The 16152-nt window shown below is 44.7% G+C and overlaps 1 protein-coding gene across 1 annotated transcript; it reads right to left on the reverse strand.

The window, feature by feature from the left end:
- Positions 1-3875: 3875 nt before the first annotated feature.
- LOC310649927 (vomeronasal type-2 receptor 26-like) lies at positions 3876-5324 on the reverse strand (the record flags this gene model as incomplete). Its single annotated transcript, XM_083378757.1, has 3 exons — positions 3876-4049; positions 4184-5199; positions 5280-5324. The coding sequence occupies 2 exons, from the start codon at positions 5322-5324 to the stop codon at positions 4348-4350; spliced, it is 897 nt and encodes a 298-aa protein (XP_083234883.1). The 3' UTR covers positions 3876-4049; positions 4184-4347.
- Positions 5325-16152: the final 10828 nt, after the last annotated feature.

Genomic DNA, 16152 nt, shown 5'->3' on the forward strand with positions numbered 1-16152 from the left:
GAACCCATTTTTGCATGCATTCTCTTATGAGAAAAGTTTTAATACTCTCAAATATTGAATGCACATGTCTATATGACTGTATACCACGAAAGGAATTGCATGATTATTAAAACACGAATAAGAAAAGTGTTTTTTCCATTTTAGATAAGTTAAAAACATCATGTTTGGCAAATAGACTCAATTACCAATTACTGCAGAATACATATGGCAATTTTATAAATATATTATTATTGGTTCATATATAATATGTATGTATTTGTTTCTTTTTTGGCCTTACTTCTGTTTCATTTACCTCTTATTGTTCATTTTTCTTGCTTGTTTTCAAAACAATTCTTTTTGATCCCTACCAAAGTTAGCATTTCTGGCAAGTGTGTGTTTCTTTAAATTGCAAAAATACTGTCAGTATGATAGCTTTAGAGAGAGGGCTGTTGACATGACCCTGATTTTGGTTTTCTTCAACTTGAAAGCAACTAAGATGATTAAAGGCCTGAAGACTAAAAGAACAGTTGCAGGATTTGGATATATCTAGTCTAGAGAAAAGAAGGACTAGGGGGTACAGGATAACAGTATTCCAGTATTTGAGGGGCTACCACAAAGAAGAGGGGGGGTGTCAAATTATTCTCCAAAGCACCTGAAAGCAAGACAAGAACTAATGGATGGAAACTAAAGGAGAGAAGCAATCTGGAATTAAGGAGAAACCTCCTAATGTTGTGGACAATTAACCAGTGGAACAGCTTGCCACCAAAAGTTGTGGGTGCTTCATCACTTGAGGTTTTTAAGAAGAGACTGGACAGCCACTTCTATTTAATGATATAGGGTCTTCTGCTTGAGCAGGGAGCTGGACTAGAAGACCTCCAAGGTCCCTTCCAGATTCTATTCTATTCTATTCTATTCTATTCTATTCTATTCTATTCTATTCTATTCTATTCTATTCTATTCTATTCTATTCCTTATTTCATTATTCTACTCTACTCTACTCTACTCTACTCTACTCTACTCTATTCTATCCAATATTCTATTCTATTCTATTCTATTCTATTCTATTCTATTCTATTCTATTCTATTCTATTCTATTCTATTCTATTCTATTCTATTCTATTCTATTCTATTCTATTCCTTATTTCATTATTCTATTCTACTCTACTCTACTCTACTCTACTCTACTCTACTCTACTCTATTCTATCCAATATTCTATTCTATTCTATTCTATTCTATTCTATTCTATTCTATTCTATTCTATTCTATTCTGTTCTGTTCTGTTCTGTTCTGTTCTGTTCTGTTCTGTTCTGTTCTGTTCTGTTCTGTTCTGTTCTGTTTTCCTCTTAATTTGGTTATCCATAAATAGCTTGAATTTGGGGAGTGTAGTAGTTCTTCAGCCTCAATATTTAAATGCTTTCATAACCATGCACCATGATAAATACATAAAACAAAACTTTTATATGGAACTGAAACTGAATGAATTCAAAATTACCAGCCTCTTCTAGGTTTCTAAATTTCAAGTTTTGTCTTCATTTGTTGATTAGGGAGGATAAAAGAAACCTGATGGGATGAAACCCATGAATGGAACGGACTGATGGATGGATACAAATTGTTCAAAAGAAACAGGTCTACAAAAAGAGGAGGGGGAGTTGCACTATATGTAAGAGAACACTACATATCTGCAGAAATGCACATGATCCAAGACAAAATCTCTCCAGAATATATATATGGGTTAATATAAAAGAGGGGGGAAAAGTGACATTACCATAGGTATATATTACGGGCCACCCAGCCAGTCAGAAGATATAGATGAACTCTTTGCCAACCAGTTAACAAATGTATGCAGGAAGGACACCACAATAGCAATGGGAGACTTCAACTATCCAGATATCAACTGGGAGACAAACTCTGCAGTGAGCGGGAGATCAGACAGATTCCTAACCCATCTAGCCGACAACTTTGTCACCCAAAAGGTGGAGGAGGAAACTAGATGTAAAGCTATATTGGACCTAATCCTTACAAATAGAGAAGAAGTGATAGAGGGAATTGAAACTGCCAGAACCTTGGGTGAAAGTGACCACGTCACACTGGAATTTAACTTAATGCAGACACTAGCAATAGAAAACAATCCAACCAATGTCTTAAATTTCAAAAGAGCTGACTTTAACAAACTCAGAGAGAACCTAGGAAATATCCCATGGATGAAAATCTTAAAAGGGAAAACAACCCAGGAAGCGTGGGAAACCCTGAAAAATGCAATCACAAAAGCCCAGACCAGCACAATACTGCTGAGAAAGAAAAACAAGAAATCTAAAAAGAAACCAGCAGGGCTGCACAAAGATCTCTCTAACAAACTGAAATACAAAAAGAACAAATGCAGGAATTGGGTTTGCCTAGTCTAAAGAAAAGAAGAAATAAGGGTGACATAATAGTAGTATTCTGGTAGCTTCTGCCAACCTAGCAGTTCGAAAGCATGTAAAAAAAATGCAAGTAGAAAAATAGGGACCACTCCGGTGGGAAGGTAACAGCGTTCCATGTGCCTTTGGCGTCTAGTCATGCCGGCCACATGACCACGGAGATGTCCTCAGACAAGCGCTGGCTCTTCGGCTTTGAAACGGAGATGAGCACCGGCCCCTAGAGTCGGAAACGACTAGCACGAATGTGCGGGGGAACCTTTACCTTTAATAGTAGTATTCCAGTATTTGAGAGGCTGCCACAAAGAAAATGGGGTCAATTTATTTTCCAAAGCACCAGAAGGCAGGATAAGAAACAATGGTTGGAAGCTGATCAACAGAGAAGCACCCTGGAATTAAGGAGAAAGTTCCTAATAGTAAGGACAATTAACCAGTGGAACAGCTTGCCTTCAGAAATTGTGGGTGCTCCATCACTGGAGGTTTTTAAGAAGAGACTGGATACTCACTTGTCTGAAATGGTATAGGTTCTCCTGCTGTAGCAGGGGGTGGACTAGAAGACCTCCAAAGACCCTTCAAGCTCTATTCTATTCTACTTTTTTATAGTTCTTTGCAAGTCCCCACCATGAATTAAGATAGCTAAAACAATATTTCATCTTTCCATCTGCGTCCATTGTGCATATTGTAAAAAAATCATACCACTTCAGGCAAATGGCTTGCCAGTCTCTTCTTAAAAACTTCCAGTGTTGGAGCATTCACACCTTCTGGAGGCAGGTTGTTCCACTGGTTAATTGTTCTAACTGTCAGGAAGTTTCTCCTTAGTTCTAGGTTGCTTCTCTCCTTGACTAGTTTCCATCCATTGCTTCTCGTCCTGCTTTCAGGTGCTTTGGAGAATAGCTTGACTCCCTCTTCTTTGTGGTAGCCCCTGAGATATTGGAACACTGCTATTATGTCACCCCTCACCCTTCTCTTCATTAAACTACACATACCCAATTCCAGCAACCGTTCCCTATATGTTTTAGCCTCCAGCCCCCTAATCATCTTTGTTGCTCTTCTCTGTACCCTTTCTAGAGTCTCGACATCTTTTTTACATCGTGGTGACCAAAACTGGATGCAGTATTCCAGGTGTGGCCTTACCAAAGCATTGTAAAGTGGTATTAGTACTTCACTTGATCTTGATTCTATCCCTCTGTTAATGCAGCCTAGCACTGTGTTGGCTTTTTTGGCAGCTGCAGCACACTGCTGGCTCATATTGAAGTGATTGTCTACTAAGACTCCGAGATCCCTCTCACCTTTTGACTTAATTTCATATTTCATCTGGACTCAAAGCTCAAATTGCATATTTACATGTGGTAACACCTTTCCAGTAATTATTCAGATGATGATAAATATTTTTGATCTGATTTATTTTTAAAATTAGCTTATAATAACTGGTGTTATAATAACTGGCTTTTAATAACCAATTAAAACATAATCAATAAAATGAGAAAAATTCAGAGCAAGAAAAGGAAAATGGTATTCTTATCCAACTTCCTTAGTTATAGAAAATATATTAATTTACTTTACACAATGTCTTGGACAATAAAGTTGACACCACTAGATTTTGCTTCTTATTTATTTAATTTTTATTTATTTATAACATTTAAAAAGAAAACTGTCTTATGAAGAATAGGAGTTCACTTTCACATTTCAAATGTCACCTTTGTATTTATATTTACACATAGTAGTTCATTAAATGTAATCTGTCACCTCAAACTTTATGGGGACCCTTAGAAAAGAAATCCTGGTTTACCTAAAAAAATCATTGGTCTTTCTCATCAATGTATGTGAGACTTCCTTGGATGTTTTTGGGGAAAAGAAACTAACTTTGATAGAAGTTCCCCAAAATCCAGATTTCAGAGCTACAAGTAAATCACAATGTAAACAGGAAAAAAAGAAAATTAAAATAAAAAGGTATTAAACATGTCTTCTTATCAGTTGTTCCCTGTTGTTTAAATCCGGCCTCAAAACAATAATGTAACACTTGGGGAAAAAGATGCAACTCAGGAGCCCAGCACTGGAGGACAAAATGGAGAAGATCTCCACAGCCACCATGGCTTTTCCCCTGGTGCTCAGGTATGTTGGAACAAAGGACACCCATACACTGCAGAAAGCCAACATGCTGAAGGTGATGAACTTGGCTTCATTGAAACTGTCAGGCAGATTACGAGCCTGGAAAGCCACAAGGAAGCTGGCAAATGAAAGGAGAGCCATATAGCTCAGGACACAATAAAACATAAAGAAAGACCCTTCATTGCATTGTAAAACCATTTCTTCAGGGACTGAGTGAATGTCTAATTCTGGGAATGGGGGAGAGGTTGACAACCACACAATACAGATGCTTGTTTGGAACAGAGTGCAGAAAAAGACAATAGAAACAGCCAATCTTTTCCCCACCCATTTCCTTATCCGAGATCCTGGCTTTGTGGCCCTGAAGGCAAGAGAAACAAGGGTGGTTTTTGCCAACACGCAAGAGATGGACAATGAGAAGGTGAGACCAAATGCAGACTGTCTGAGGAGACAGGTGACTCTCCCAGGTTGTCCAATGAAGAGCAAAGAACAGAAGAAGCAAAGGAGAAGGGAGATGAGGAGAGTGTAGGTGAGATCCCGGTTGTTGGCTTTGACGATAGGACTGTCTTTGTGCTTAATAAATATTCCCAACACCCATGTTGTAGTGAGGAAAAATAAAGTAGCAGTAGTGGCTAAACTGAGTCCTAAAGGTTCTTCATAAGACAAGAAGCTAATTGTTTTCATGATGCATCCATCTTTCTTATGGTTTGCATATTCATCATCAGGACATTGAAAGCAAGCAACGGTGTCTGAAAGGGAAAAAAAGATTGTGTCAACACAGATTCATAAGAATTATAATTGTTCATTTTCATTTTTATCCACATCTTGATATTTATATCTTTGGTACAAAATATATAACTTGCAGTAGGATAATATATTTGAATATCTCCCTATGTATGTTTTGTGTGTTGTTGGAATTAAGTCAAGTATTACTTTAAAAACATATAAAACATAAAAGAGCCTTGGTGGAGCAGTGGGCTAATGCCTCCTTAAGTAACACCAGCTGCCTGCAATTAGTGCAGGTTCACATCCCACCAGGCTCAAGGTTGACTCAGCCTTCCATCCTTCCGATGTAGGTAAAATGAGGACCCAGATTGTTGGGGGCAATTAAGCTGACTTTGTAATAATGCTGCTGGGGGGGGGGGTGAAAGCTCTAATAAGCAGGCATATACATAGAATGAAGGCTACTGCTAAGCTTGTAAGCTGCCCTGAGTCTTCGGAGAAGGGCGGGATATAAATGGAATTAAAATAAATAAAATAAATAAATAAATATTGCTGAGCACATTGATTTGTGCTTAGATTGTAAGCTGCCCTGAGTCTTCGGAGAAGGATGGGATTAATACCTATACCTATACCTATATCTATACCTATACCTATGCCTATACCTATACCTATATCTATACCTATACCTATATCTATATCTATATCTATATCTATATCTATATCTAGATCTATATCTATATCTATATCTATATCTATATCTATATCTATATCTATATCTATATCTATATCTATATCTATATCTATATCTATATCTATATCTATATCTATATCTATATCTATATCTATATCTATATCTATATCTCTATATATCTATCTATATCTATATCTATATCTATATCTATATCTATATCTATATCTATATCTATATCTATATCTATATCTATATCTATATCTATATCTATATCTATATCTATATCTATATCTATATCTATATCTATCTATCTATCTATCTATCTATCTATCTATCTATCATCTATCTATCTATCTATCTATCTATCTATCTATCTATCTATCTATCTATCTATCTATCTATCTATCTCTTTATCTATCTATCTATATCTAGATCCACATACACCCACAAAAACCTCAGAAAACAAATATCTTACCTCTAAGGGGAGGAAATCCACCAGCTAACTAGGACCTACTGAGCTTGGAAGGATGGAAGGCTGAGTCAATCTTGAGCTGGTTAGGATCAAATTCCTGGACGTGAGCAGAGTCAGCCTGCAATACTGCATTCTAAGTATTGGGCCACCATGGCTACATAATAAATAATAAATAAAAATAATAATAAACCTTTATTGTCAAAGTACAACATGTGTACATTGAGATTAGCTGAGCCTCCCCCTGTGCTCTCTCCCCCCAACACACAGTGACAACAAACCCTCCATCCCACCACACTATGTGAACCAACTACACCACACACCGGCCTCCCAAATCAATTCTGCATAAGATTATGTCCCATTTAAAAGCCTAACAGCCCACGGATAAAAGCTATTTTTCAGCCTGTTGGTATGGCTGGCTATATTCCTATATCTGGTGGTAGGAGAGTAAAGAGATACCGTCCAGGGTGAGAGTCATCCCTGAGAATCTTCCTCACTCTTCCAAGGCAACGAGCCCTGGCGATGTCATCCAGTGGTGTCAGGGAACAGCCCACAATGTCTTGTGCTGTGCTCACTACACTCTGTAATACTTTCCTATCCGCGGCTGTCAGACCAGCATACCAAACCACAATACCATACGAGAGGACGTTCTCTATAGTAGACCGGTAAAAGAGGGTCATTAGCTGTTGTTCTACCCTGTTCTTCCGCAAGACTAACACCATCTCTTTCATCTTGCCGATGTTTAGGTGCAAGTTGTTGTTACTACACCATATGGAGATATTGTAATTTTATAATCACTGTGTTTCTTATATTTCATCTGTATTTTTTAAAAAGCAAGTCTGAAATAATCACATTTTTTTTGCTCCCTGTATGTTCTTTTCATTGTAATTGAAGAGAGCATGTAGGGCAAAAAACATCATGCAGCTAAGAAGGTTCCACACACGTTTACACTACTGAGGACACAGGTAAACCTCCAAATGGCTTCAATGACTCTCTATAAGAATGCAAATGACCATCTATCTGCAAAGGAATAGAAATCCTTCCATTCCCCACTATTCAGTCAGAACTGAAGAAGCTTCTTAGATGAGAAGCAAAATGACTTCAAAGAAAAACAAGAAAGTCCAGTTGTACCTTTGGGACAACGATGACCTGGATGACTGAGTATCTCCATAGGCATCTTCATTGTAATCATTTTTCAAATCACTATTAGGATACTTGTTTGATTATAAAGCCTGAACCATTCCTGGATATTTTATTTAATTAATTAAAACATTGTTGTCATCGTTGTTACATCAATCATCATCACTTGAAAATTCCAAGGTTAGAATCTATCATTTTTAATCTTGTGAATTTAATTCTATTTCCCCATTTAATTTCTGAATAAAATCTCACAAATGCACAACCAGAAAATTTAATTAGCGTTCAACACAACCAACTGTACAGCAAAAAAATCAGAGGATTTTGTTAACTTACCCATCTCTTTGGAGATTTTCCCCTCTGGACATGGAACACAATCATAACAGCAGAATTTATTTCCTTCCTTCTTTCTCTTTTGATAACCAGGGTGACAATACTCATTGCATAGAGAAAAGGGAAGCACCTAGTTATCAATATTAAAATATTGGAAGAAGATTTACTGTTCTGAAGAAAAATAATTTCACGAAGGAAAGTGAATATATGTGTCCCAGGACAATGTTCCAGGATCCAATCTGGGTTGGTCACCAGGACCAAAGGTTTTATCTTCTGAGCTTTCAGACTACTACTACTAACAACAACAACCACACTAATAACAACAATAGTAATAATAATAATAGTAATAATAATAGTAATAATCCCCTTCTTGGATTACTGCCTTGTCGTGGCGAAGGGGCTTGCGTAATTCAATGAAGCTATGAGCTATGCTGTGCAGGGCCACCCAAGACGGACAGGTCATAGCAGAGAGTTCTGACAAAACGTGATCCACTGGAGAAGGAAATGGCAACCCACTCCAGTATCTTTGCCATGAAAACCCTATGGACAGTACCAAAAGGCAAAACGATATGACGCTGGAAGATGAGCCCCTCAGGTCGGAAGGCGTCCAATATGCTACTGGGGAAGAGCAGAGGGCTAGTACTAGTAGCGCCAGAAAGAATGAAGCGACTGGGCCAAAGCCGAAAGGACGCTCAGCTGTGGATGTGTCTGGTGGTAAAAGGAAAGTCCGATGCTGTAAAGATTTTTTTCTCCATAGGAACCTGGAATGTAAGATCCATGAATCAAGGAAAACTGGATGTGGTCAAACAAGAGATGACAAGACTGAACATTGACATCTTAGGTATCAGCGAACTAAAATGGACAGGAATGGGTGAATTTAATTCAGATGACCATCAGGTATACTACTGTGGGCAAGAATCCCTCAGAAGAAATGGAGTAGCCTTCATAGTCAATAAAAGAGTAGGAAAAGCAATACTGGGATACAATCCTCAAAATGACAGAATGATCTCAGTTCGAATCCAAGGCAAACCATTCAATATCACAGTAGTCCAACTCTATGCCCCAACCACCAGTGCTGAAGAGGATGAAATTGACCAGTTCTATGAAGCAGTACAGCACCTTATAGAACTAACACCAAAAAATGATGTTCTTATCATCATGGGGGATTGGAATGCTAAAGTAGGAAGCCAAAAGATAACTGGAATAACAGGCAAGTTTGGCCTTGGAGTACAAAATGAAGCAGGGCACAGGCTGATAGAATTCTGTCAAGAGAATACGATGGTCATAGCAAACACTCTTTTCCAACAACCCAAGAGACGGCTCTACACATGGACATCACCAGACAGTCAACACAGAAATCAGATTGACTATATGCTCTGCAGCCAAAGATGGAGAAGCTCTATACAGTCAGTAAAAACAAGACCAGGAGCTGACTGTGGCTCAGACCATGAGCTTCTCCTTGCAAAGTTTAGGCTTAAACTGAAGAAAGTAGGGAAAAGCACTATGCCAGTCAGGTATGAATTAAATCATATCCCTGTTGAATATACAGTAGAGGTGACAAATAGATTTAAGGAATTAGATCTGATAGACAGAGTGCCTGAAGAACTATGGACAGAGGTTTGTGACATTGTACAACAGGTAGCAACCAAAACCATCCCAAAGAAAAAGAAATGCAAGAAAGCAAAATGGCTGTCTGAGGAAGCTTTGCAAAAAGCTGAGGAAAGGAGGGAAGCGAAAGGCAAGGGAGAAAAAGAAAGATACACCCAATTGAATGCAGAATTCCAGAGAATAGCTAGAAGAGATAAGAATGCCTTCTTAAATGAACAGTGCAAAGAAATTGAAGAAAACAATAGAATAGGGAGGACCAGAGATCTTTTCAAGAAAATTGGAGAAATGAAGGGAACGTTTAATGCAAAAATGGGCATGATAAAGGACAAAAATGGCAGGGACCTAACAGAGGCAGAAGAGATTAAGAAGAGGTGGCAAAATTACACAGAAGAACTATACAAGAATGAGCTTAACGTCCCTGATAATCACAATGAGGTGGTCACTGACCTCGAGCCAGACATCCTAGAATGTGAAGTGAAGTGGGCCTTAGAAAAGCTGAGCAACAACAAAGCTAGTGGAGGTGACAGTATTCCAGCTGAGCTATTCAAAATCTTAAAAGACAATGCAGTAAAAGTGCTACACTCAATTTGCCAGCAAATTTGGAAAACTCAACAATGGCCACAGGATTGGAAAAGATCAGTTTACATTCCAATTCCAAAGAAAGGCAGTGCCAAAGAATGTTCAAACTATCACACCATTGCACTCATTTCTCATGCTAGTAAAGTCATGGTTAAAATCCTACAAGCTAGACTTCAGCAGTATGTGGATCGAGAACTACCAGAAGTGCCGGCAGGATTTCGAAGAGGCAGAGGAACTAGAGATCAAATTGCCAACATACGCTGGATCATGGAGAAAACTAGGGAGTTCCAGAAAAACATCTACTTCTGCTTCATTGACTATGCTAAAGCCTTTGATTGTGTGGATCATAACAAACTGTGGCAAGTTCTTAAAGAAATGGGAGTACCAGACCATCTTATTTCTCTTGAGAAACCTATATGCGGGTCAAGAAGCAACAGTGAGAACTGGACACGGAACCACTGATTAGTTCAAAATTGGGAAAGGAGTCCGGCAAGGCTGTATACTGTCGCCCTGCCTATTTAACTTATATGCAGAGCACATCATGAGAAAGGCAGGACTATGTTGTGACTCAGGGCCAGCCTGTGGGTCCGACAGCCGGCTCCGACGTATCGGAGGACTCAGATGAGGGGAAGGAGGGAAACGAACCGGCTGATGATGATTTGGAGGCTTTGCAGAGTCCTCAGCCGGGGACCTCTTCTCAGCTGCGTGAGCCCGAGAGTGCGGAGGAAGATGACCCACAGCTGGCCCTGTTCAAGGACGCCCGACGCAGGAGGCAGTCGAGCAGGAACAAACAAAGAAAGGCTGTGAGACTCCTCGGGAGGAGGCACAGGGAGACCACGCCCTGAGCTCTCTATAAAAGGAGTGTTTGGGGAGGGGCTGGTTGCTGAAAGCAACTTTTCCACTTGAGAAGACAAGCTCTAGTGTTTTTGTTAACTGCGTAATTAAATCTTGGCAGAAGCCTTTTAGCCTTGGACGCTCTCCAGTCTCTTCTTTTTGAATAGGGGTTGCGAGAAGAGGGCTGGTTCAGAACAGTTTGCTTTCAGCCACCCACCCCTTATTAATACGATGGAGCAGCTTCTTGCCGAGAATGCCCAGCTCAACCAGCAACTCACCTTGCTGGCCACTCAGGTGGCACAACTGCAGGCTCAGGTACATGCTGCCCCCCCACCCAGGAGGAAATGTCAGATAGCTATGCCGGATAAATTTGCTGGTAAACCAGAACTGTTTCCTGCCTTCCTGGGACAATGCCAGCTTTATATCAGTGTGAGAGCAGCACTGACCGAGATAAGGTGGGATTCGTGTTGAGCCTTCTGTCGGGAGATGCAGCTCGTTGGGGCACGCCTCTGTTGGCACAGCCTAGCCCTTTGTTGGATAACTTTGGGGGGTTTTGTGACCATATGCGCCTCATGTATGAGGACCCAATTAAGGCGCAGACGGCCACCCGACGCCTGAAAGCTTTGAGGCAGGGTCAGCGCCCCCTACAGGCCTACATCAGCGATTTCTGGCTGCTTAGCCAGGATTCCGCCTGGAATGAGGCTGCGCTCGTGGATGCCTTCCAGGATGGCTTGTCGGAGGAGATGTTGGATGAGCTGGCCCGCGTGGACATTCCCTCAGACCTGAATGGGCTGATCCATCTTTGTCTGCGGATCGATGCCCGGCTGCAGCAGCGAAAGAGTCGCCGTGCCACCCCACAGACCCCTGCCGCTCCTGTTGTGCGTGAGCCCCCAGTCCAGAGGGAGGAGCCAATGGAGCTGGGTGCCGCCAGGTCCCGTCTATCGGAGACGGAAATGGTCAGACGACGATCGGGGGGGTTGTGTTTTTACTGTGGGGACCCTGGACATTTGGCTGCTTCTTGCCCGAAGAATCGTCAGCGGGCGTCAATGACCAAGCCTGCCCCGAGAAAGTCCCCTGCTTTGCTGTCGGGAAACGGCCCGAGCCCGATCTAGACGGTGTGAAAGATCGGGCGACCCACAACGACCACGCCGAGCGACGCCGTTCCGACGGTGCCTGTGAACCTCCACGGCATTTGATTCTGGAGGCACGTCTGATCCTTCCTGGCAAGCCAGAGGGGATTCCGGTCCATGCCTTAATTGACTCTGGGGCTACCACTAACTTTATGGATTCGGCCTTTGTGGCCAAATGGGCTGTTCCCCAGTGTCCAGTGGATCCGCCCATGCTTGTGGAGACCATCGATGGTCGAGTGCTCCTGTCCGGGCCTATTACGGCCGCCACGCAACCCGTGTGTATGGCCATCAGTACCCATGTGGAGGCCATTCAGTTCTACGTCACTTCGGATCTGCACTTCCCCGTGGTCTTGGGACTGGCGTGGCTCCGGGCGCATGATCCACAGATCTATTGGTCTCAGAACTTGGTCACCTTCCCAAGTTTGCAGTGCGTGGACCACACCCGCCATATCTGTGCCGGCCAGGTGGAGGGTTCCCCAGGGGTTTCCTTGCCTCCCGAACTGTCCGACTTTGCTGACGTGTTCAGCGAGTCAGAGGCGGACCAATTACCCCCGCACAGGCCCTACGACTGCTCCATTGACCTAGTCCCTGATGCGCCTCTCCCAGTGGGGCGTTTGTACTCCATGTCGGAGCCCGAGTTGGCTGCATTGCGGGACTTCCTGACAAAGAATTTGGCTCGTGGTTTCATCCGGCCCTCGTCCTCGCCAGTGTCTGCGCCCGTGCTCTTCGTCAAAAAGAAGTCGGGCGAGTTACGGCTTTGCTGTGACTACCGGAAACTCAACGCCATCACGGTGCGTAACCGCTACCCGCTGCCCCTCATCCCCGAGCTCTTGGACCGACTCCGGGAGGCTAAGATCTTCACGAAACTGGACCTGCGTGGAGCTTACAACCTCGTCAGGGTTCGGCCGGGTGATGAGTGGAAGACGGCGTTTGGTACTCGCTATGGACATTTCGAGTACACGGTGATGCCGTTTGGCCTGACCAACGCCCCCGCTGTGTTTCAGCATTTTATGAACGATATCTTTCGGGATCTGTTGGACCAGTTTGTCGTGATTTACCTGGACGACATCCTGATTTACTCCCCGTCGCGTGAAGCGCATCATCAGCATCTCCGTCAGGTCCTGCAGCGCCTCCGGGAACATCGGCTGTTTGCCAAGTTGGAGAAGTGCCAGTTCTACCAGGTGACCATCGATTTCCTGGGTCACCGCATTTCTCCTGAGGGCATCGCCATGGAGCCGAGTAAAGTCGAGTCGTTGCAGAGTTGGCAACCCCCGCGTCGCGTGAAGGACGTTCAGCGACTCCTTGGATTTGCCAACTACTATCGGACATTCATCCCTGGCTTTGCTGCCTTGACAGCCCCCCTCACCCGGCTCCTGCAGAAGAAGACTCGGTTCCAGTGGAACGCCCCCGAACAACAGGCGTTCCAGGCTTTGAAGGACGCCTTCATCAAGGAGCCCATCTTGAAGCATCCTGACCCGCAACGGCCGTTTGTCGTGGAGGCGGACGCCTCCGACATTGCCATTGGGGCCGTGTTACTCCAGGCGACGACGCCCAGCGGTACCCTTTTCCCTTGCGCGTATCACTCTCGGAAATTGAACTCCTTGGAGCGCAACTATACCATCTGGGAGAAGGAGCTGCTGGCCATCAAGGCTGCGTTCGAGGCTTGGAGGCATCATCTGGAGGGGGCGCGGCATCAGATCGAGGTCCGGACGGACCACAAGAATCTGGAAAGCCTGCAGACCGCTCGGAATTTGAATCAACGCCAGATCCGGTGGTCCCTCTTCTTTGCGAGGTTTGACTTCCGGGTGCGGTACATACCAAGCGGGCACAACCAGAGAGCGGATGCTCTGTCCAGAAAGCCCGAGTACACCCGAGCGGAAGACAAGCTTCCGCCCAGGACAGTGATCCCCGTCGAGTCTTTTGCTGCGGTGCGGGAGCCGGTGGATATACGGGCTCGGATCCGGGAGGTGCAGCAGCAGGAGGCGTGGGTGGCTCAGCGGAAGGAAGAGGTGGGGCCAGATTCGCCTTGGTCGGTTGCGGATGGACTCCTGTATTATCGTGACCGGCTCTATGTTCCAGGAGGGCCACTCAGGGGACTCGTCCTCAGCCAGTGTCATGATAACCCGGCTGCAGGGCATTTTGGCCTGTTCAAGACTCTGAACTTGGTCTCCCGTACTTTCTGGTGGCCCCGAGTCCGACACGATGTCCAGTCTTATGTCACCTCCTGCATTCCTTGCAGGCAGGCCAAGTCAGCGACAGGGGCCCCGCCTGGTTTACTGCAGCCCTTGCCAACAACCAAGAGACCCTGGGGGGCTGTGTCCATGGACTTTCTGACAGATCTACCCCCATCCTCCGGCTTCACGACAGTGTTTGTGGTGGTGGACATGCTGACCAAGATGGCGCACTTCATCCCTTGTCGCGGCTTACCGTCAGCTTGCGCCACTAGTCGCATGTTCATCCAACAGGTGTTCCGGCTGCACGGCCTTCCCGATAGAGTCGTCTCCGATAGGGGGGCCCAGTTTACAGCCCGCTTCTGGCAGGAGTTGATGCGGGCGTTGGACATTAAGGTTTGCCTCTCGTCCGCGCATCATCCACAAACCGACGGGGGTACCGAGAAGGTCATCGGCATCTTAGAGCAGTATCTGCGCTGCTACATTAACCTGCAGCAGGACAATTGGGTGGACTATTTGGCCATAGCCGAGTTTGCCTTTAACAACTCGCAGCACACCTCCACGCAGATGACACCGTTCTTGGCCAACGTGGGTTATCACCCCCGGTTTTTCCCCCTTTCTCCCGTGGACTCATCGGAGCCGGTAGCGAACGAATTTATGGCGGAGTTACAGGCGATCCATCGGTTGGTGCGACGGCAGCTGGAGAAGGCCAAGGCCGACTACAAGAGGTTCGCCAATCGGTCGAGAAGGGATACGCCTCCACTATCGGTGGGGGATCGGGTCTGGCTGTCCACCAGGAACCTACCATCCACTCGGCCGGCGAGGAAGCTGGACCACCGTTACCTTGGACCGTTCCCAGTCGAGGCCGTCATCAACCCGGTCGCCTATCGTTTAACTCTGCCACGTTCCCTGCGCGTGCACCCCGTCTTCCATCGGTCCTTGTTGGTCCCCGAACAACCGGCCTGTCCACTTCGCCAAGCGGAACCTCCCCCATCAGGAACTCGTGATGAAGGCAGCACCCCCGAGTACGAGGTTGCCAGCATCAGGGATTCCCGCTGGCTGAAAGGTCGCTTCCAGTACCTGATCGAGTGGAAAGGGTACGGGCCGGAAGACTTCACATGGGAAGACGCGACCGCCGTTCATGCCCCTGCGTTGGTGACTGCTTTTCACGAACAGTTCCCATCCCGACCGCATCCGGATCGGCAGACCCGAGGGAAGGGCCCTGCGGTGCGGGATAGTGTTGTGACTCAGGGCCAGCCTGTGGGTCCGACAGCCGGCTCCGACGTATCGGAGGACTCAGATGAGGGGGAGGAGGGAAACGAACCGGCTGATGATGATTTGGAGGCTTTGCAGAGTCCTCAGCCGGGGACCTCTTCTCAGCTGCGTGAGCCCGAGAGTGCGGAGGAAGATGACCCACAGCTGGCCCTGTTCAAGGACGCCCGACGCAGGAGGCAGTCGAGCAGGAACAAACAAAGAAAGGCTGTGAGACTCCTCGGGAGGAGGCACAGGGAGACCACGCCCTGAGCTCTCTATAAAAGGAGTGTTTGGGGAGGGGCTGGTTGCTGAAAGCAACTTTTCCGCTTGAGAAGACAAGCTCTAGTGTTTTTGTTAACTGCGTAATTAAATCTTGGCAGAAGCCTTTTAGCCTTGGACGCTCTCCAGTCTCTTCTTTTTGAATAGGGGTTGCGAGAAGAGGGCTGGTTCAGAACAGACTAGATGAATCAAAAGTTGGAATTAAGATTGCCGGAAGAAATATCAACAACCTAAGATATGCAGATGATACCACTCTAATGGCAGAAAGTGAAGAAGAACTAAAGAGCCTCTTGTTGCAGGTGAAGAAGGAGAGTGCAAAACTTGGGTTGAAACTTAACATTAAGAAAACCAAGATCATGGCATCTGGCCCTCTCAATTCCTGGCAAATAGATGGGGAAGAAATGGAGGTAGTGACAGATTTTATTTTCCTGGGCTCCAAGATCA

The sequence above is a fragment of the Vipera ursinii genome (assembly GCF_947247035.1).
Source record: "Vipera ursinii genome assembly, chromosome: Z".
Taxonomy (NCBI): Eukaryota; Metazoa; Chordata; class Lepidosauria; order Squamata; family Viperidae; genus Vipera; species Vipera ursinii.